Source organism: Delphinapterus leucas, chromosome 3 (assembly GCF_059928025.1).
Source record: "Delphinapterus leucas isolate spDelLeu-1000000601 "Yukka" chromosome 3, BTC_Dleu_Yukka2, whole genome shotgun sequence".
Classification (NCBI taxonomy): domain Eukaryota; kingdom Metazoa; phylum Chordata; class Mammalia; order Artiodactyla; family Monodontidae; genus Delphinapterus; species Delphinapterus leucas.
Window position 1 is genome coordinate 49005476 of NC_143131.1, and position 21382 is coordinate 49026857.

Here is a 21382-nt window from a genome sequence, read left to right on the forward strand (position 1 = left end):
TCTTCCAACCAGTTCTGTGAGCCCATACAAAATAATATTCAGCCCATACTTTGGAATATTCTCAATAGTGGCAACTTTTTTCCCCCTTTAAGGGTAGATTAGACTTTTTTTTTTTTTTGCAGTACACGGGCCTCTCACTGTTGTGGCCTCTCCAGTTGCGGACCACAGGCTCCGGATGCGCAGGCTCCGCGGCCATGGCTCACGGGCCCATCCGCTCCGCGGCACTTGGGATTTTCCCGGACCGGTGCACGAACCCGTGTCCCCTGCATCGGCAGGTGGACTCTCAACCACTTCGCCACCAGGGAAGCCCTAGGTTAGACTTTTGAAACGACCGAAAGGCATTTGGAAACAAGTGATGATACTAACTCATACTATATATGGACAAACACACTCATACACACACAAATGAGATATGATTATAAAGCTTTGACATTTCCTGCCTGAAAAAGACAAAGAAAACTGTGCCAAAAATATTTTCAACAATGGAATCATTGTTAAAATGAGTGCATTTTAACATTTCTTAATCTCACTCTTTAAAAGGATGGAACTAATTTGAATGTTTATTCCTGTATTGTAATTTAAAATCAATCTCATTACTGCCTACTTAGTGTGCTGCTTATAGGAGCCCAGATATAACAGGACCTCATGGAGACCCTAGAAATACTTCATAATTTAAGACAAAATTAGGCTTCCAGACCCATAATTTAATTATTTTAAACCTAGAAAATACAACTCTGTTCTGTTCTGCCTAGTATTATATTCTCTACACTATAATAATAACAAATTAGCTTTGTCCTGATGGTATACCTACATAAATAAAAACACTAGTTAGAATAGCATTTTTATGATCTTCAACAGAAGCAAATGTTTGAATTATCTTGTTTTAAGTTGCTGTGAACTTTTGATACTCTTATCTATCCATCTGAGAGTTTCTAGCACATAGTAGGAGGTGCTGAACAGTTTTGTTTTTTTTTTTAGTTCTATGCCATGAACTGGGAGCTAAGGTTTTTTTCTCCTGCTATTTTTTTGTACTGGTTTTATTGAGATATGTTTCACATACCATACAGTTCACCCACTGAAGGGTAAAAGTCAGTGGTTTTTAGTATATTCACAGTTGTTCACCCAACACACCTGTGATTTGTTTTAAGCGGCATTAGCCAAAGGAAGAAGGGACAGAAGAGGAACTCATTCTCAAGTTACATACAAGTCCATATTGTGGTTATTTTGCCCAATACATTGTATGCAGCTTTGGGGTGGCAAATTCATCCACCCTACATGGAAATGGCAGGAGGTGGGAGGGAAGGGAACGCAAAGTGATTTACTTAAGGTAGATGGTCCAATCTTCCTAACAAGGGTCTATCCTACTGGGCACTAAGAAAGTCAGGAGTTGTCAAGTAACAAAATTTAAATATATCAGATGCCTTCTTAACTGACAATATCAAGACTGATACTTGATTTGAAAGTCAAAGTGAGGAGTCATGAAATATATAACAAATACCTATCACGGTCATTTTCATTTAAACCATACATATATATACATTTAATAAAATGAGTCCTTTTAACCTGTCAAGATGATATATGCTTTTTTGTCACATAGTCCTTCCACTTTTTCATTAAAATAATATTGATTCAGTCTGGAACTTAATAAACGGTAAAATGTGGGGCTTTACTAGCCACTGTTAGCTCTGGATTTGATTCTCTTTGCTTCTCCTCTTTTCCAAATTGAGGTCAATCAGTTCAATTCACAGTATATATGATTTCTTCATTATTCATGTTATGGCCTGAATGTTTGTGTCCCCCAACAAAATTCATATGCTGAAACCCTAATTTCAATCTGATTGGCTTAAGAGATGGGCCTTTGGAAGGTAATTAACTTGGGAAGGCTCCACCCTCATGAATGACATTAGTGCCCTTATAAGAAGAGGCAACCAGCTAGCTTTCTTTTTGCCATGTAAGGACACAACGAGAAGCTGGCCACTTGCAAGCCTGGAAGTGGGCTCTCACCAGACACCAGATCTGCCAGCACCTAGATCTTGGACTTCCCAGCCTCCAGAACTATGAGAAATAAATGTTTGCTCTTTAAGCCAACTGAGTCTACGGTAATTTGTTATACAGCAGCCAAATCAGGACAATTCATAATTTTATTTTCCAATAAATCATCAAATTAAATAATCCATTCTTTTATATCTTCCTATAAAGTTATTAGTACCTTTGATTGTCTAAGATCAATCACTGAACTATATTTATGATTATAGCCTTAAGATTCAGAATTTCCTACAGTAGGAATTGTCAAAATTTTTCTGTGAAGGGACAGACTGTAAGTATGTTAGGCTTTGTGAGCCATTTCTTCCCCGTGCAACTACTCAGTTCTGCCTGTAAGCAGGCAGGTTCTATGCCAGAAAGTGTAATCCTGGCCTCTGTTCTTAAAGGCTCCTCACACTACAGTCTCTTCATTCTGAGCTGGCCCATTCTGGCCCACTGGCCCTTTTACAGCACCTCTGAGGCTGTGGAAAACTTTAGGCATGATCCCCTGTACACCAAGCACAGGCCCTGGGGAGCCAGGAGCACAGCCTCAGTCTCACCTATCCAGCTTCCTCCAAGGTAACTCCATGATGTTGCTCTCACACTGCATTGGTCATGGCCCAGAGTGACAGGCTTACACTGACCAAGAACTAGAGTCCTTGATCTCCCTCATGCTTTGACAGGGAGCAGAGCACTAGATCAAACATTCTCAGACTCCTCCATGCCTTTCCTGACGTTTCTATACTCTCTCCATTTGACTCACAGTCCTAAGAAGGGGCAAATTAAGGACCTTAAGGAAAACCCAGGAACCATTACCTCATGGGACCAAAAGGGTAAAGCTTCTACTTGCTCTAATCCAAATCCGTCTTCCTAGAGGAACCAAACCTGCTGGACTCTGAAAGATAGTCTATGATCTAGCCCTACCAAATTTTTCTTTTAATATGTTGCAGAGCTTTAAAGAAATTTAGAAAATTCTTTTTCTCTTGACGAAATCAAGATTTTCATGCTGCCAGCACTGCTGAAAAACATCTTATTGTAATTAAAAGCTAAACACTGACCTTTTTCTTTACATTCTTATTATAAAAGTCCTAGTCTTACTCTTAGTTCTAGATTTTCTCATTTCCCCACCCACAGATACAGAAAGGTGTCTTGGCCTGACCAGGAGTAAGGTCATATACATAGAAATTCAAGAGAAGAAAGTACATAGCATATTTCAAAAAACTTTACCTTCTGTTAAATTCTTAACTTTCATTAACTGAAGAGAATGAATGAATAAATGAACAAGTTGGAAGATAAACTTGTGAAGAAAGATTAGAACGGAAAAGAAGCAAGCTCAGAGAACATTCAGGAATGCTTACTCAATACATAAAGTCACTGAGACCATGAATATCTAGCCTTAGAAAATAAAAATATATCCAAAGGAATTGAAATCAGGATCTTGAAGAGATATCTGCACTCCCATGTTGATTGAAGCATTATTCACAATAGCCAAGATATGGAAGCAACATAAGTGTCCATCGATGGACAAATGGATGAAGAAACTGTGGTATACACATACAATGGAATAGTATTTAACCTTAAGAAAAGAAGGAAATCTTGCCATTTGTGACATGGATAAACCTGCAGGACATGATATGAAATAAGCCAGACACAGAAGGACAAATACAAGATAACCAATTACATGGGAAATCTACAATAGTCAAACTCAAAGAAGCAGGGAGTAGAATGGTGGTTACCAGGAGCTTTAGGGGAGGAGAAAACAGAGAGGTATTAGTCAAAGGGTACAAAGTTTCAGTTATGCAAGATGGACAAGTCCTAGAGAGCTACTGTGTAGCACAGTGCCAATGGTAACTTAATCCTATACTTAAATATTTGCTAAGAGCGTAGATCTTATGTTAAGTGTTCTTATCACGCACACAAAAATAATATTAAATAAAGAGGGCAGGAGGAAACTTTTGGAGGTGATAGATGTTTATGGCATAGATGTGGTGCTCGTTTCATGAATGTACACTTATTTCCTAACCCTAATGTAAAGTTGTATACATTAAAATCATACAGCTTTTTTTATGTCAATCATAACTCAACAAAGTGGTTTAAAGGAGAGAGAAAAAAATAAAATGCCACATTTTATAAAATCTAGAATACCGTTAATTTTTGTGCCACTAAAATTATTTTTTAATGCTACCAATTAAACTGTGACACATAATCAATTGAAAGACGTGTCCTGGGACTTCCCTGGTGGCACAGTGGTTAAGAATCCACCTGCCAGTGCAGGGGACATGGGCTCAAGCCGTGGTCCGGGAAGATCCCACATGCTGTGGAGCAACTAGGCCCGTGCGCCACAGCTACTGAGCCTGTGCTCTAGAGCCCATGGTCCGTGACAAGAGAAGCCACCGCAATGAGAAGCCCATGCACTGCAGCAAAGAGTATCCCCACTCACCGCAACTAGAGAGACCCCGTGCGCAGCAACAAAAACCCAACACAGCCATAAATAAATAAATAAATTTATTTTTAAAAAGATGTATCCTAGTTTCAGGGAAACTGAATCATGGAAATTCTACTGATACCTGAAGAGGATGCTGAACAATCAAAATGTTCAGTTAAACAGGAAAGCACAGGACTGTCTTACAGCAGAATGACTGGTTCGAGAGGTTCTCAGAAACACAGAGCTACTCTGAAAGATATTTCCTGGGAAACGTGCACAAGCTATGGAAAGTTTGATGATCTTTGGTTTTGCCTAAAGAACAGCAATCTAAGTCCTGCCAATTATCCTTTCCTACCATCTGCAAACGCATGACATGCATAAATGATAGAAAAAAAATACCTTTAATTAAAAGAATATAAATGAAGCATAAAAAGAATATGAGAATTTTAAAACTACATCATTCTAGACTCTGTCAAGATAAATTGAGCAATCAGAAAGCCATAGCATCTAAGTATGACCAATGTTAGCTGTTTATAACTCACACCCCCTATTTATATCTACTAGGGATTATAAAAGTTTATAAAATTGGCTTTTTGATTTTGAAAATACTCCACATTGATAATGGGAATATTCTGCATTTTTTGGTTCATACAGGGCTAATCAAGTCAACATTTTAATGAAATGAGGAATAATTTAGAGATGCTTATTTAACACTCTCATTTTATATTGACTCAATTAAGGAAAAAAACACATAAACTTGGTTTTGACTTAATGATAAAATTTGAAAACAAGCATCATGTTATGAGTCATTTAATCCAATAGGACAACTTGAAGCTCTGGCCAGCTCTAATACCCAGCTTCCCAAGCTACTGAAAATTACCATGAACATTAATAATGATGTGAAAAGGGAGTCTCGTTTATATAAATGCAAGTCAATACAAATAGGGAAAGGGCAATTTATTGTGATGGATGCGTTCACTGAATGTAAAAAGCAAATTATTGAAGATAGAGTGAAAGAGAGAAACCTGTAAATATCCAGGCTCCCTGGAGTAGAAGGGGATTAACCACATGGAAATTAAAGAAAAGCTAAAGGAAAACACTGAGTTCACATGTGGAGAAAATATTAAAAGCATCTCACTGCAGGCAACAAGATTAAGGCAATGCATTTGCAGAGCCAGTTCTAACATTCATTAAATGTTATGAAATGGAACAGTATAGACCCAGAGGCATGGAATATCAGGCTGTTGATGGAAAAATAGAAACGGGCAAATAAAAAGGATCGACTCTTGTAAATAAAGCACAAGGAAGGTTCATCAACACCAACAGTTTTTTGCAACCTTTGGAAATGCATTGGTACAAATGAACACTGGCATGCCCTGTGAACTGAGAAAGAGAAGCCATGGCATGGCAGCAACCTAAAAAGGATTCAAAAATTAATTCCAAAAAGCACTGGAATCCGCATCTACTGGGCTGGAATAGGAAGAGGAAGCTACCTTGGAGATGTTATTTGAGAGATGCCATAAAACTTCTCACATAAAATAATTTCCCTGCCCACTCTGCCACACTCATGAAATCTCCTTATTGCTCGTGCCTTTAGATAAGGCCATTTGAGACGCTCTGTTAAAATACTAATATTATCTGGACAATGTGGAATTCCTTCTAGCTGCCACTAGAGCCTTCTTTCACGCTGGTCCCGCTGAGGAAATGCCTTCTGCCCTGCCTTCCTGACTGGTGGGCACATTCTTCGGGACTCAGCTTAAACATCAGCTGCCGTGTGACACTTTCCATGCCCCTCCCACTGCCCTGGAAAAACTGCCTTTCTCTCCTCTGTGCCCCTTGCACTCTACCGGGCTCTGTGGCACTGAGGTCATCATCTAGAGCTACATGTAGGCAAGTTCATCTTCCTCACGGGGCTAAGGTCCCTTCAGAGTTGGAGCCATCTTTCTTCCTCCATTGTTGCCCAGCCTAAGGCCTGGCATATTAAGGCTCTAAAAAAAAATGACTAAGTCAAAGAGCTCTAACTATTTGGATAGCTAACCAGTCTTCATAAAGAAATGTAGTGCAGCCTGGATAAGTTATGCTGAGGGCAAAGGTCAGCATCATAGTGGTGACCCTGAAGTGAGAGGACAGTACCATGCAGGCACTAGGCTGTTTCACCAACTCCTAAAAGGTGTTTCATACAAAACCGATGCTCAATAAGCATATGAGCACAGCCGAGGAGGTGGGGGATGAAAAGAAAAGGACCCCAATAAGAAAGAAGAGGCACAGATGGAGGATATGAGGAACCAAAAATAAGCCCCCCCTTGTATAGATTTGCTTGGATCCAGCCTACATACCTTGCCTGACAGTGATAGGATTTCACAGTGACAGTGTGGTAAAGTGGAAAAGTACCAGATCATCAGAGAAGACCAGAGTTAAGGTTTTGCATTTGTAACTGGGTACCACTCTGAACCTCAGTTTCCTCATCTGCATCTGTCTGCTCACTGGGATCTGAAAGGATTTAGTCAGAAAATACAAGTGAAATCACTGTACAAAGTGCTCATGGAATGAAAAGTATTATTTGTTTTGGTCTAACCAATAAGACAAGGTAGGCGAAAAGCCACCTGCTAGTGACAATAAACATATGTAAGGAGACTGAAGGTTGGCTCCAGCAATTTAGTTGGCACAATGCCTACCAAAATTTCTTGAGTATTTTACCAACAACCTTGATGAAATAGGTACAGACATATAACACACAAATATTGACACTAATGAAGGAAAACTTTCGTGAGCTATTGTGGATTAAACCAACTGGCATAATAATATAAACATAGGCAGACGGCAGTTCAAGTTAAGTTAGGCACATTATGAAAAGCCTAAGGATGAGGATAACATTTCTCAGAAAAAAGCATCTCATGATGCATTAGCACCGACTTTAAATCCACCCTGATCAGCTTTATCTTATTTGATACAGAACTGAGCTTGCCGATACGAGAAGCTGTTCCACTCAGAAGAAAAAGAGATGTAGATACGAAAATAAGCACAAGGCAATAAGGGGCCAAGTGTGGAAAATGGTTTAAAAAAAAAAATTACAGAACACTAGAAATGGAAGCAACCTTACAAATAGTTACTGAGTCCAAGCTCATACTGCTCACCACATTACAGGCCAACAAACCAAGGGACAAGTTGTTGGGGGCAAGGAATAATGACTTTATTTGGAAAGCTAGCAGACCGAGAAGATAGTGGACTCATGTCCCAAAGAACCATCTTGCCTGAGTTAGAATTCAGGCTTCTTTTATACTAAAAGGGGAGGGAGTCAAGTCAAACATTTCCTGGTTCAGGCCCACCTCCGAAGGGGATGTGTTAATTTCCTTCTTCCCGCATTCATCCACAGGTGGGCCTGGTGTTTTCTGTGAGCTAAACAAAGGTATTTTAGCTTAATGCTTTATTACCTGGGAGGCAGTGTTCCCAGAGATGGGCCAGTATGTATAGTTTAAGCTTATAGGCAACAGCCCTTTAGTGATTAACTTGTAACAGAATACAAAGTTTCTTCCCTATTACAAAATCACCTAATCCAAAGACCATCATCTCTACCCATAGGACCAGTTTCACTAACATGGGTCATTCAACATTTTTTTCTTTTTTTTTTGGTTATCCAATACTTAGTTGTAGGACCTGCACACTCCACTGGCTCCTCCACTCTCAGCAACTGATATCTTCCTGTCCCTGGAAGACGCTGGAGTCTGTGACCTCCGAAATGTAATCCCTTCCCTTCACTGAGGAGCAAACCCAAGCCCAGAAAGGTTGTGACTTGCTCAAGGCCACTTGCCCAACTGTTTACTGGTAGTGCTAGAATTTAAAATCTAAATATTCTCATTTCTAACCAATACTGGTGCTACAAATTCTAGCAGGAAGGACCCTTGGGTAATAATTTAGTTGGAAAGAAGGGACTAAGCATCTTGCTTAATCACATTTGTTTCAGGTGAGGGAAATGAAAGCCTCCCCAAGCTATCCTGTGCCATCACTGCTGTTGCCAACACACTGATTAACTCAGTAACCTCTAAGATGTTTTCTGGGCTATGCTTGTTTGGCTGCCTATAGTATGTTGACATCAACAACTCCAAAGGTATTATTGAAAACACATATTTTATCCCAGATCTCCATCTCTGAATTTATTATGAAGAGCTTGGTTTAGAGATCAAAAGATTAGCTCAATCTCAGTAATGAGAGTAAAACAAGATTTATTTTAAGGAAAGAGGACAGGCACAGTTATCCCCACACTGAAGGCAGCTAAGGCAAGCGACGGACATGCACAAAATTATCCTACCTCTGGGGGGTTTCTCAACCTCAATTTTGCCAGCAATTGTTTTTTCACTTTAAAGTCTAATAATCTGACATTTATCCCAAATTATCTGCTGCTGTATTTAGATAACTTCTCATATTTACCATTTATAGCTCACTTTTGGAGAGTATTTAGCAAGCCTTCTGAACAGAAGCCTTCTGAAGCTTTGTGGGTAAATACGGTAATAGAGGAGCCAAAATATTACAGAATACTTTATTACAGAAACTTTTGTTGCAACAGAGATGACTGATTTTTAAGTTTCTTCTTCCCATGATTAATGGCTTACTAATTATACAAAATATACTTGACTTTTAAATAAAATCCTTAGTTTTTCCTTTTGGTACAATAATTACCAACACAAGACTGACCCCTACTGGGAATATCTGTCCTTGTTACATGGATCATGACTTGGGAAAAGTGAAACAGCCTAAACCGGACACTTCTAGGGCCTTAATAGATTATTGAATTCAATTCTCTGTGAAAAGGTAAGAGGGAGAACTTTTTGAAATCAAAACTTTTTGAAATCAAAATCATCTTTAAGCAGTTGTGTCTAATTATACTTGGTGTTTTTTTTTTTACATCTTTATTGGAGTATAATTGCTTTACAATGGTGTGTTAGTTTCTGCTTTATAACAAAGTGAATCAGTTATACATATACATATGTTCCCATATCTCTTCCCTCTTGCGTCTCCCTCTCTCCCACCCTCCCTATCCCACCCCTCCAGGCGGTCACAAAGCACTGAGCTGATCTCCCTGTGCTATGTGGCTGCTTCCCACTAGCTATCTATTTTACGTTTGGTAGTGTATATATGTCCATGCCTCTCTCTCGCTTTGTCACAGCTTACCCTTCCCCCTCCCCATATCCTCAAGTCCATTCTCTAGTAGGTCTGTGTCTTTATTCCTGTCTTACCCTTAGGTTCTTCATGACATTTTTTTTTCTTAAATTCCATATATGTATTTTAATAGTAGAAAGTTTTAAGAAATTTACAAATGATGTCAATATATGTTTTTTATTAGTAAATGTTAATTAAATGTTAATTTGTCAGTAAATGTTACTTATTGCTTCAGATAATTATTAAGAGTTCAAACACTGAAGCAATATTACCCAGTCAGACTTGACCACCCTGTACATTCTTTAGAAAAGTCTTAAAATCTTTTCTAAGTGGGCTTCCCTGGTGGCGCAGTGGTTGAGAGTCCGCCTGCCGATGCAGGGGACACGGGTTCGTGCCCCGGTCCGGGAAGATCCCCCATGCCGCAGAGCGGCTGGGCCCACGAGCAATGGCTGCTGAGCCTGCGCGTCCAGAGCCTGTGCTCCGCAACGGGAGAGGCCACAACAATGAGAGGCCCGCGTACCGAAAAAAAAAAAAAAATCTTTTCTAAGTAACAAAAAGCTTTTAAAAGATTGGAGTCTTTTAGGCCAAACTTGCATATGGACAAAAACCCAGGTTTAATAAATTATGCAGAATCAGTAAGCAAGAAGGCTGATTTCATTTTATATTTTCCTCTGTGCCTCATATTATGGTCTGTTTTCAGATCTCATGTGAAGTAGTTTTCAGTCACGTGATTCTAATCTTCAAAACAGCTTTCCATGGTTTGACTTGGTTGGTTTTTTTTCTTAATAACTGAGTCAAATACACCTGATTCTAAAACATACATCTACAAATAAAGATATCAGTTAACTAGAGATAAACTGGACTCATGGGCTCTCAGAAAGTCGGAGATTGCATTTTATCCCAGCCTAACTATTTTTAGCAATAAACTGCTCTGCTATCATGGTAAGTTATCACCGTTGCCAAGATCCTTCAAAAGGTCACAAGTTCTTAGTGGTAACAGTTAAGCAAAAGGCCTCCTTATTCCCATGTTGGATTAGCCTTACAACTGATCAAAATAAAACTACTTCAATTTAAAAAATCAATTACAGTTTACTTATTTCTTATGAAAATAACCTTTAGTCCTCTTTTTTTTTTTTATTAATAAGTCTTTGTTTTACTAGACTACTCAAGAAGACCACCATGTTATTACCATCAGAGAGATGCTAGCAGTAATATGTAAAACTTGCGGGGGCTGGGAGAGCAAGGAATAACTTCCGTTACATTCTCTACAAGAGGCTCCGAATGCTATTAACGTTCTCAGTTCTGGCCAGGGGCCCCAAAAGAGGTATTATAAAGTGAGGAGACCTAGCCAAATACATATATTATTTTTTATTTCGAAATAGGCACAGTTTATGGAAAATGTAAATTCTAGATCCTTGAAGCAAACGATTCACATAACAGTTCTCCAAGATGGAATTTATAAAAACTGTAAATAGATTTTTAACTAAATCTTAAATTCACTAGAAATGATGGAACTTATGTAGCAACAGGAACATGCACTAAACAACTGAAAGTGACATTTTTTATTAGGCTAGTACCCTTTTATCCCATTATTCTTCCCATTTTATTTCCTCAAATTGAAAGTTTGAGCATTAAGGTTAAACAGACACTGAAACACAAAAAAGTCCATCAGAAGTTACTCATTACATCGTTAAATTAGTGAATATATCCTCCACTTATTCCAGGCGTGTATTTTTTCTACGAAATTCAATAATAAATGCATTCCCAAGTTGGTACAAATAAGCAAATTCTCTGTTTATGAATGTGGTACCAGATCCCAAATTTCAAATTACTTGAATACCCAGGAGCAAATAATTTCTCTAAGGCTTGATAATCATAGTTTATATTTTACAGTAATTTGTTCATGTGGAAGACCCGATATGCAATGATGTCAAGGTATTATACTTTTTTGCAGGTATATAGTGTTAAGAAGAAAGGAAATGCAAGAATGTTTCCAAGTGCCATAAAATTAGAATATCCTATGTCTCATTCTGAAGTGAATACTTCAAATTTAGGCAAATACTATGATGATGGCTAGACACACAGCTGAATGCCTCTTAATACTGACTTTAGCAGGTAATAACACTCTTTACTCCAGGATTTTAACGTTTGCAGGGTTTTGTTCTTGAGGGTAAAAATAAACATATAAGTTGATACAGCCATGCCCATTTAGTAAAGAGCCATTTTAACTGATTCCTCTTTTAATCATGATAAAAGATTTTTGTGACATTCCAAACATGGGAATATTTAGTTTCCTCTTCTTGTACATAAATAGTTCACAAATACTGGCTCTTTTTAAGTTATATTTCCTATAAAAAGGTACAAAAAACCCTCTTCTAGAGGCGGGAATCAGAATCAAGCTCCTGGACAACACAAATGTTAAGTCATGACCCATATGTCTATTACATTTGCTAGACCCCAGATATGACTTCCCCGAAGGCAGATGCAGAAACACAAAGATGTGTGAGAAATCAGAGTGATGAATGACTGAATTTCATCACCATGCTCATACATGTGGTATATTCAACCTTAAAAAATTGCTGTATTGCTCTCAGATTTTCTATACGGAACATTCACTTGATAAATTCCTTATCATAATCTCTCAGAGCACTGATAATCTATAGGATATTTTCTACTCATCATACCTAAAAGTAAAAGCAATTACATATAAAAATTAAAAATACCTTAAAAATCATACCTACAGGGGCTTCCCTGGTGGCACAGTGGTTGAGAGTCTGCCTGCCGATGCAGGGGACATGGGTTCGTGCCCCGGTCCGGGAGGATCCCACATGCCGCAAAGCGGCTGGGCCCATGAGCCATGGCCACTGAGCCTGCGCGTCCGGAGCCTGTGCTCCGCAACAGGAGAGGCCACAGCAGTGAGAGGCCCGCGTAACAAAAAAAAAAAAAAATCATACCTACAAGTAAAGCAAATACATGATTGCATCCACAGAGCTTCAAAGAAATACTTTGTTTTCATCACTGCTGCAAATTTTTTGTGGGAATTTGTCGGAAATGCAATGAAAAAAGCTTCAGCAGATATCTGTAGACAGCGACCAGAAGAAACTGGAAGTGAATTCGGCAAAATGCTAGGTCAAGACAACGAAGACACTGCAAATCAAAAAGAAATTTGAGATATTAAATTTTAGAAAGTATAGGCTGAAAAATAACATGTGAGCTTATAAGTAAGACCTAAAAAGTGCACATAAAAATATAAAACAGTGCTCATTAGGAGACAATAAGACATCTTAGCGAGGAGCCTGGGCTGCGCAGTCAGAAAGAGCCAGCTGTGACTGCCTATTATGTTACTACTCACAAGATGGGTAGTCTTGGGGAAGTTATCCAGTCTTAACTGAGTCTCTGTTTCCTGAGCTGTAAATGGATATAAACTCCATAATAGTGGATATAAGCATTTAATAGGAAACTAGACATACCTAAAGGGAAAAGTGCTGAAAAGGAAGAAAGACTGAAGAAATTATCCATAATGCAGCACAGAAAGACAAACTATGGAAGCTAGAGGTTAAAACAGAAGATGGAAAAGATCTAAAATAGTTTAATTAGAGATTCAAAAGCAGAGTTGAGATTGTGACAAAGGCAATATTTAAAGTGACAAAAGACTTCAATCCTCTTAAGAGGCCCCACAAATCCCAAGTAGAATAATTGTTTAAAAAGCACATCATGTAAATTAGATACAGCATCATGAACTGCAGACCACCCAAGACAATGAGAAAATCTGAAAAAGCAGCCTGCCAAAAAAAGATACATTATCTGCAGAGGAATGACAATTAGAGTGGCAGTTGACTTCTCACGTAACAACAGAAACCAGCTAACAAAGGAATGATAACTACAATGTACTGAAATAAAACAACTATCAACCTAGAATTCTACATGCAGCAGAAATACCTTTAAAGAACGAGGGCATTCTTTATACTGAATGTACACTTAAAAATGGTTAAAATGGGGCTTCCCTGGTGGCGCAGTGGTTGAGAGTCCACCTGCCAATGCAGGGGACACGGGTTCGTGCCCCAGTCCGGGAAGATCCCACGTGCCGCGGAGCGGCTGGGCCCGTGAGCCATGGCCGCTGAGCCTGAGCGTCCGGAGCCTGTGCTCTGCAATGGGAGAGGCCACAACAGTGAGAGGCCCACGTACCGCAAAAAAAAAAAAAAAAAAAAAAAAAGGTTAAAATGGCCAATTTTACATTATATATAGTTTACCACAACTTAAAAAAATTTTAAATGTCACATACCAAAAACCATTTAATTATGGTGTTAACCACACTTTAAAGGGGTTAATTGTATGGTGTGTGAATTCTATCACAATAAAGCTGTTTTAAAAAAGAATAATAGCAAAATAAAATGTTTTCAGACTAACAAAAACCAACAAACCCTTACTAAAGAATGTACTTTCAGAAGGAAGAAAAGTGGTAAAGTATGTAGATAAGCCTATTAAACAAGGACTGTACGTAATAACACGTTATGAGGCTTTAAAACAACAAAATTAAAATATATTACAACAATAATATCTAATTTGGGAGGGTGTTCTTAGTGCTTTCAACTCCCAGAAGAGTCTGAGGAGGGTTAAAAGGTAATGACTAACTTTAAACTTTGATAAATTAGTATGCAAGATGTAATTTCTAGGGATCCAATAAGATTAGAAACAGAGTGTCTAAGTTTCAAATTAGTAGAAGAAAACATGAAATTATTTTTTAACTCCAAACAAAGGCAAGGAAGTGGAGACAAAGTGTTAGAAAATTCAACAAAGACTTATACCAAAATATAAAGTAATTATATTAAATACAATTTGTCTAAATGTTACAATTAAAAATAAAGATTATCAAGTTGGCTTCTTAAAAAAAAATTCCAACTGTATACTGTTTATAAGGTACAAAACTAAAATATAAGAATGCACAAAGATTGCAAACAAATGCATCACTAAAGATAAGGAGTGACCTTTCACAATGGTTTAAAAAAAAGCAAAAGAGGGAAGGATGCAGGGATGTAGGGAAGAAAGAAGTATAAACTGTATTGTATCTATTGCTTCATAATAAATCACCCTAGATTAAATGGCTTAAAGCAACAAACATTATCTCATATTTTCTGTGGGTCCAGAATCCAGAAACAGTTTAGCTGAATCTCTCACAGGCTGCAATCAAGGTGTCAGCTAAGGCTGCCTTTATCTCAAGGCTCAACTAGGGGAGAATCCACTTCCAACATCACTCACATCAGGACTTCCCTGGTAGTCCAGTGGTTAAGACTCCACACTTCCACTCCAGGGGGCGTGGGGTGGATCCCTGGTCAGGGGTGCAGCCCAAAAAAATCAAAACCAAAACAACATCACTCACATGGCTGTTGGCAGGCGTCAGTAGATCCACTTCCAAGATCACTCATACCGCTGTTGGCAGGCCTTCTGTCCTCACTGGCTATTCAGCAGAGATGTCAGTTCCTTGCCTGAGGGGCCTCTCCATAGGGCAGCTCACAAGAGGGAAGCTGGCTTCCCTCAGAGGAAGCCCAGGAGAGAACAAGAGAGAGGGCCAGCAAGATGGAAGCCAGAGTCTTTGTGATCTAATCTCAAAAGTGATATCCCATCCCTTTTGCCATATTCTACTTGTTAAAACTGTGTCATGAGATCCAAGGTCACACACTCAAGGAGAGGAGATTACACAAGGGCATAAACACCAAAAGGCAGGGATCACTGGGGACATTTTAGATGCTGTCAACCACAGAAATGAAAAACAAAAAGTGTCATTGTTTGCTTATGATGTGGTGAATGCAGAAGAATCACACTAGAGTGAATGGGGAAGTCTAGCAAGCTTGTTGGGTACAAAAATCTGGACACAAAAATCAGTTTATACTATATATAAGCAACAAACAGAAAATGGAAATTTAAAAATAACCCCATTGGACTTCCCTGGTGGCACAGTGGTTAAGAATCTGCCTACCAGTGCAGGGGACAAGGGTTCGAGCCCTGGTCCAGGAAGATCCCACACGCCATGGAGCAACTAAGCCCGTGTGCCACAACTACTGAGCCTGCGCTCTAGAGCCCGTGAGCCACAACTACTGAGCCCGCATGCCACAACTACTGAAGCCTGTGCGCCTAGAGCCCACGCTCTGCAACAAGAGAAGCCACCGCAATGAGAAGCCCGCGCACCGCAATGAAGACCCAATGCAGCCAAAACTTAAATAAATAAAAATTTTAAAATATATATATATATATAGAAAAAAATAAATAACCACTTACCATAGGAGCAAACAGTTAAATAATAACTGTTGAAGCTAGGGTTGGGTACTATTATCTTTACCTTTTCATATATTTGAAAATTTTGGGACTTTCCTGGTGGTCCAGTGGTTAAGACTCCGTGCTTCCACTGCAAGGGGCACAGGTTCAATCCCTGGTCAGGGAAGTTCCGCATGCCACGTAGCGCAGCCAAAAAAAAAAAGAAAAATTTGATATTAACTTTTTTTTTAAGTATCAAATATCTGGAAACAAATCTAACAAAAGATTTGCAAATGTTTACAGAGAAATTTAAATTTTTTTCTCATTTATTCTAAACAAATGGAGGGATAAAGCATGTTCACGGACTAGAAGACTCAATATCATACAGACTGCAATTCTCTCCACATAGAGTTATAAGTTCAATACAATCAAAATCAAAATCTCAACTGTGTGTGTGTGTGTGTGTGTGTGTGTGTGTGTGTAGCCTAACAAGCTGATATTAGAATTTGAACAAAAGTGAAAAAAGTCCAAAAAAATGTGGGAAAAGTCTTCAGCCATATTAATAACACAAAGTAAAACCATAATGAGATGCCATTATACATCCACCACACTGACAATTCAAACTGCCAATAGCAAGTTTTGGTGAGGATGGTAAGTAACAGGAACTCTTATACACTGCTGATGGGCTGTTAATTGGCACACCCACTTTGAAAAACTGGTTTTATCTACTCCTCAAGTTCACATGTAGGTGGTGGTTATGTTTTATGATCTCTCCATAAGTATGTGATATTTAACAGTAAAAAAAGTAAACTTAAGGGTAAAAAAAGAAAACAGTAACATAGATTCCCAAAGATGAGCAACAGAAGAGGAGACTCCGGAAAGTAAATTCTACCTCAGGGAACAAATAGAGCAGAAAGTAGATTTATTATTTGCTCTAAACAGAATTCCAAGGTCTAAGAATAAAATCCTGAAACACTAGAAATCTCCCATTACTTTCCACACTTGCATGATAAGGGGTACTCAAACCAATAGGAATACTTATTTCCATCTTTGAAGAGGAAGTCCACTGCAGGAGGCACTCTGCTATGAAAGAACAGAGTGGAGGTCTCAAGTGCAAGTAAAATTCAGTCCAAAGAGCAGAGCAAGCCAATTAATGAGTGCCGCTCTTAGCTTTTTGGGTAATCAGTCTCAAAAGAAGCATTCCAGCTGCTCCATAATTTAAGTGTACCACTATTTGCAAGAGGGCAGAGCAAAGCAAAAGAAATGGACAAAGCACCTCCTAAAGTCTAGTACTAAAGCCCAAAACTCACTTCTTATTTTATCATAGAAATAAATGATTGATGTGAGAACATTAGCTAAGGTGATGACGTTTAGCATCTGAAGATGCTCTCTGACTGACCTAAATATATATATTCATTTTTTTTAATTTTATCTATTTATTTTATTTATTTTTGGCCGTGTTGGGTCTGAGTTGCCACACGCAGGATCTTCGTTGAGGCATGTGGGATCTTTCATTGCGGTGTGTGGTGTCTTCATTGTGGTACGCGGGCTTCTCTCTAGTTGTGACTCACAGGTTCCAGAGCGCGCCGTCTCTGTAGTTGTGGCACGCGGGCTTAGTTTCCCCGCGGCATGCGGGATCTTAGTTCCCTGACCAGGGATTGAACTCACGTCCCCTGCATTGTAAGGCGGATTCTTTACCAATGGACCACCAGGGAACTCCCTGACCTAAATAAATGCCAAAAAAGAAACACCATGTACAGTATTAAAAAGAACAGTATTTATTTACATTCCATTTACTTTCAAAAGGATGAGGAGCTGGGGAAAATATATTGATACTTATAAAGGAAGTAGTCTCGTTTTACTTAACCCATTTGTGTTTCTCATGAAACAACAAAGATTTGACTTAGAATCACAGGACTAATGAGACCAAAAGAATTTATCCAGTTCAATTTTCCATCTTTAGCCAAGACTGAAATTATACCACTGCAGGCAGATGAAAATCTACTTCACTTACAATTAAACACCAACTAATACATACATCATAAAAGAACTAGCTTTCATAAAATCTGTCATAGCACCCAACAGATCTGCAATAAAAGACACAGCCATTGTAATAAAGAACATTAAGAATCTTTGTGCAACAGTGAAAAACAATTTATACAGCAGAAATCACAATTGGCTATTAGGTCAATAGCATCACAGTAACAGTACTCAGTGTCGTTCTTATTCAAACATATACACTATTTTTCAGTCTTGGTTATCACAAAGACATCAGTAACTAGGATGTACACACAAATATTTTATAAACACCATAGGAAACAACAAATAAAAAAATGAAAATACCCTTACATTTTGTAACAAATTAAAAACGTTAACTTTACCACTATATATTTGTCTCATTATTTTTAATTGGTTTGTACACTTTAAAAACAGCATTGAGTTTTATAAAAATACTGATAATGGCTCAACATTTTTTGAAGTCAGGAAATCTTTATAATTCAGTAGTCTGTGGTTTACGTGCTTCTTTCTTCCACCACCATAGTCCTCTAACCACCTATTTACTCAAAAGCAACAGCAACAACAGAGGTCTTTAACAGCTATCCAAGTATTACATACGAAAACTTCTAGTTCTTTGAAATGGTTGGAAGGGGTTTTTTAGTGCCCACATCAGCAGCTGTGGTTTTGCTTTAGGTTTTTCAGGAAACAGAAGTGCTTCACTTTCTGGTGTAGGAAATCGTTCTTGGTAGACTTCAGGATAGGACTTTTGAAACTAAAAATAAAAAAAAAAAGGATCCAAGAAGTGTCAAAAAAACAAATGAAAGTCAATAAAATTGGGCACTGTAATTTTGTTTGTTTGTTTGTTTTTGTTTTATTTTTCTTGGCGGTACGCGGGCCTCTCCCGTTGCAGAGCACAGACTCCGGACACGCAGGCTCATCGGCCATGGCTCACAGGCCCAGCCGCTCCGCAGCACATGGGATATTCCCCGACCAGGGCACGAACCCGTGTCCCCCGCATCGGCAGGCGGACTCTCAACCACTGCGCCACCCGGGAAGCCCTGGGCACTGTAATTTTAAAATAAGTTTCTGATGCAATACTTCCCTATTTTTGTTTTGTTTTAATGCTTACTGCTTTCCATCAGAAAAGAAAATAAGAAGAAAACAGATCACAAGTTCACTTCAACACAAATCCATTTCTTTTTGTTAAATCATTGGATTGCACTTTCAATAGATCGGATTCATCTTTAATTTGATCTAATCTTCCAAAAAACTCACTTTAGTCATACTTCTTTAAATTTCTCCCCTGCCAACTATAAACACACCTCCCTTCTAAAATATTCACAAGTAATTCTGACTTACGTTCTACACAGTCAAAGAAAATCTGGGCCCAACAACATTTCCCCATCTCCCTGCTTCTCCAGCTTAGCTCCACCTGCTTCTACCCAAATGGGAAGAGAAAACATGCTGGTATACATTACTTTACAAAAAGCTTACAGAGAAGCAATATGTTTTTCCTTTGATCGTCACCACTGAACTCTTCTCCAAAATTACTCTAAGAAGAACAGGATGGGAATCTAGAACCTTTGTGCTTTGTGTATAATCTTAGGTGGCGTGATCAGAAATCAAGCTATGCAGGATTCAGTCTTTAAAAATAAAAACCATTCACTTGCTCTTGAATCAATACTTTAAAAATGATCAAGGTAGGATCTGTGTGGAAGGGGAGAGGCAGCACCTCTAAAGGAGGGCCTCTGGAGCATGGAGTTCCGGAGTTCGGAGCCGCGTGGGTGACAGGGTCTTGGTGCTCTGGTCGGGTGTCAGGCCTGAGCCTCTGAGGTAGAAGAGCCAAGTTCAGGACATTGGTCCACCAGAGACCTCCTATCCCCACATAATATCAAATGGCAAAAGCTCTCCCAGAGATCTCCATCTCAATGTTAAGACCCAGCTCCACTCAATGACCAGCAAGCTACAGTGCTGGACACCCTATTCCAAACAACTAGCAAGACAGGAACACAACCCCACTCATTAGCAGAGAGGCTGCCTAAAATCATAATAAGGTCACAGACACCGCAAAACACACAACCGGACACAGTCCTGTCCACCAGAAAAACAAGATTCAGCCTCATCCACCAGAACACAGGCACCAGTCCCCTCCACCAGGAAGCCTACACAACCCACTGAACCAACCTTACCCAATGAGAGCAGACACCAAAAACAATGGGAACTAAGAACGTGCAGCCTGCGAAAAGAAGACCCCAAACATAGTAAGTTACACAAAATGAGAAGACAGAGAAATACACAGATGCTCCAGATGAAGGAGCAAGGTAAAAACCCACCAGACTAAACAAATGAAGAGGAAATAAGCAGTCTACCTGAAAAAGAATTCAGAGCAATGATAGTAAAAATGATCCAAAATCTTGGAAATAGAATGGAGAAAATACAAGAAACATTTAACAAGGACCTAGAAGAACTAAAGAGCACACAAACAATGATGAACAACACAATAAATAAAATTAAAAATTCTCTAGAAGGAATCAATAGCAGAATAACTGAGACAGAAGAACAGATAAGTGACCTGGAAGATAAAATAGTGGAAATAACTACTGCAGAGCAGAATAAAGACAAAAGAATAAGGGGTTCCCCTGGTGGCGCAGTGGTTGAGAATCTGCTTGCCAATGCAGGGGACATGGGTTCGAGCCCTGGTCTGGGAAGATCCCACATGCCGCGGAGCATCTGGGCCCGTGAGCCACAATTACTGAGCCTGAGCATCTGGAGCCTGTGCTCCGCAACAAGGGAGGCCGCGATAGTGAGAGGCCCACGCGCCGCGATGAAGAGTGGCCCCCGCTTGCTGCAACTAGAGAAAGCCCTCGCACAGAAACGAAGACCCAACACAGCCATAAATAATAAATAAATAAATAAATAAAAAAGACGACGCCACCAACCAGCCCAATTAGGAAACTTTCCTCCTGCTGTTCCTGCTCAGCACTACTACCTATGCTAAATCCAATCTATTTTAAAAAAAAAAAGAAAAAAGAATGAAAAGAATTGCGGACAGTCTCAGAGACCTCTGGGACAACATTAAACACACCAACATTTGAATTATAGGGGTCCCAGAAGCAGAGGAGAAAAAAAAAAGGACTGAGAAAATATTTGAAGAGATAATAGTTGAAAACTATCCTAATATGGGAAAGGAAATAATCAAGTCCAGGAATCGCAGAGAGTACCATACAGGATAAATCCAAGGAGAAACATGCCAAGACACATATTAATCAAACTATCAAAAATTAAATACAAAGAAAAAATATTAAAAGCAGCAAGGGAAAAGCAACAATTAACATACAAGGGAATCCCAATAAGGTTAACAGCTGATCTTTCAGCAGAAACTCTGCAAGCCAGAAGGGAGTGGCAGGACATATTTAAAGTGATGAAAGGGAAAAACCTACAACCAAGATTACTCTACCCAGCAAGGATCTCATTCAGATTCGACAGAGAAATTAAAACCTTTACAGACTGGCCAAAGCTAAGAGAATTCAGCAC

At 39.0% G+C, this 21382-nt stretch overlaps 1 protein-coding gene across 1 annotated transcript in view; it reads right to left on the bottom strand.

Moving 5' to 3' along the window:
• Positions 1 to 9645: 9645 nt before the first annotated feature.
• The window catches only part of DEPDC1B (DEP domain containing 1B), a 105368-nt gene continuing 93631 nt past the window's right edge, over positions 9646 to 21382 (bottom strand). Inside the window, exon 11 of the mRNA XM_022551461.2 lies at positions 9646 to 18620. Coding sequence (XP_022407169.2) covers positions 18459 to 18620 — 162 coding nt within the window. The 3' untranslated portion in view covers positions 9646 to 18458. The remainder of the gene's footprint in view (positions 18621 to 21382) is intronic.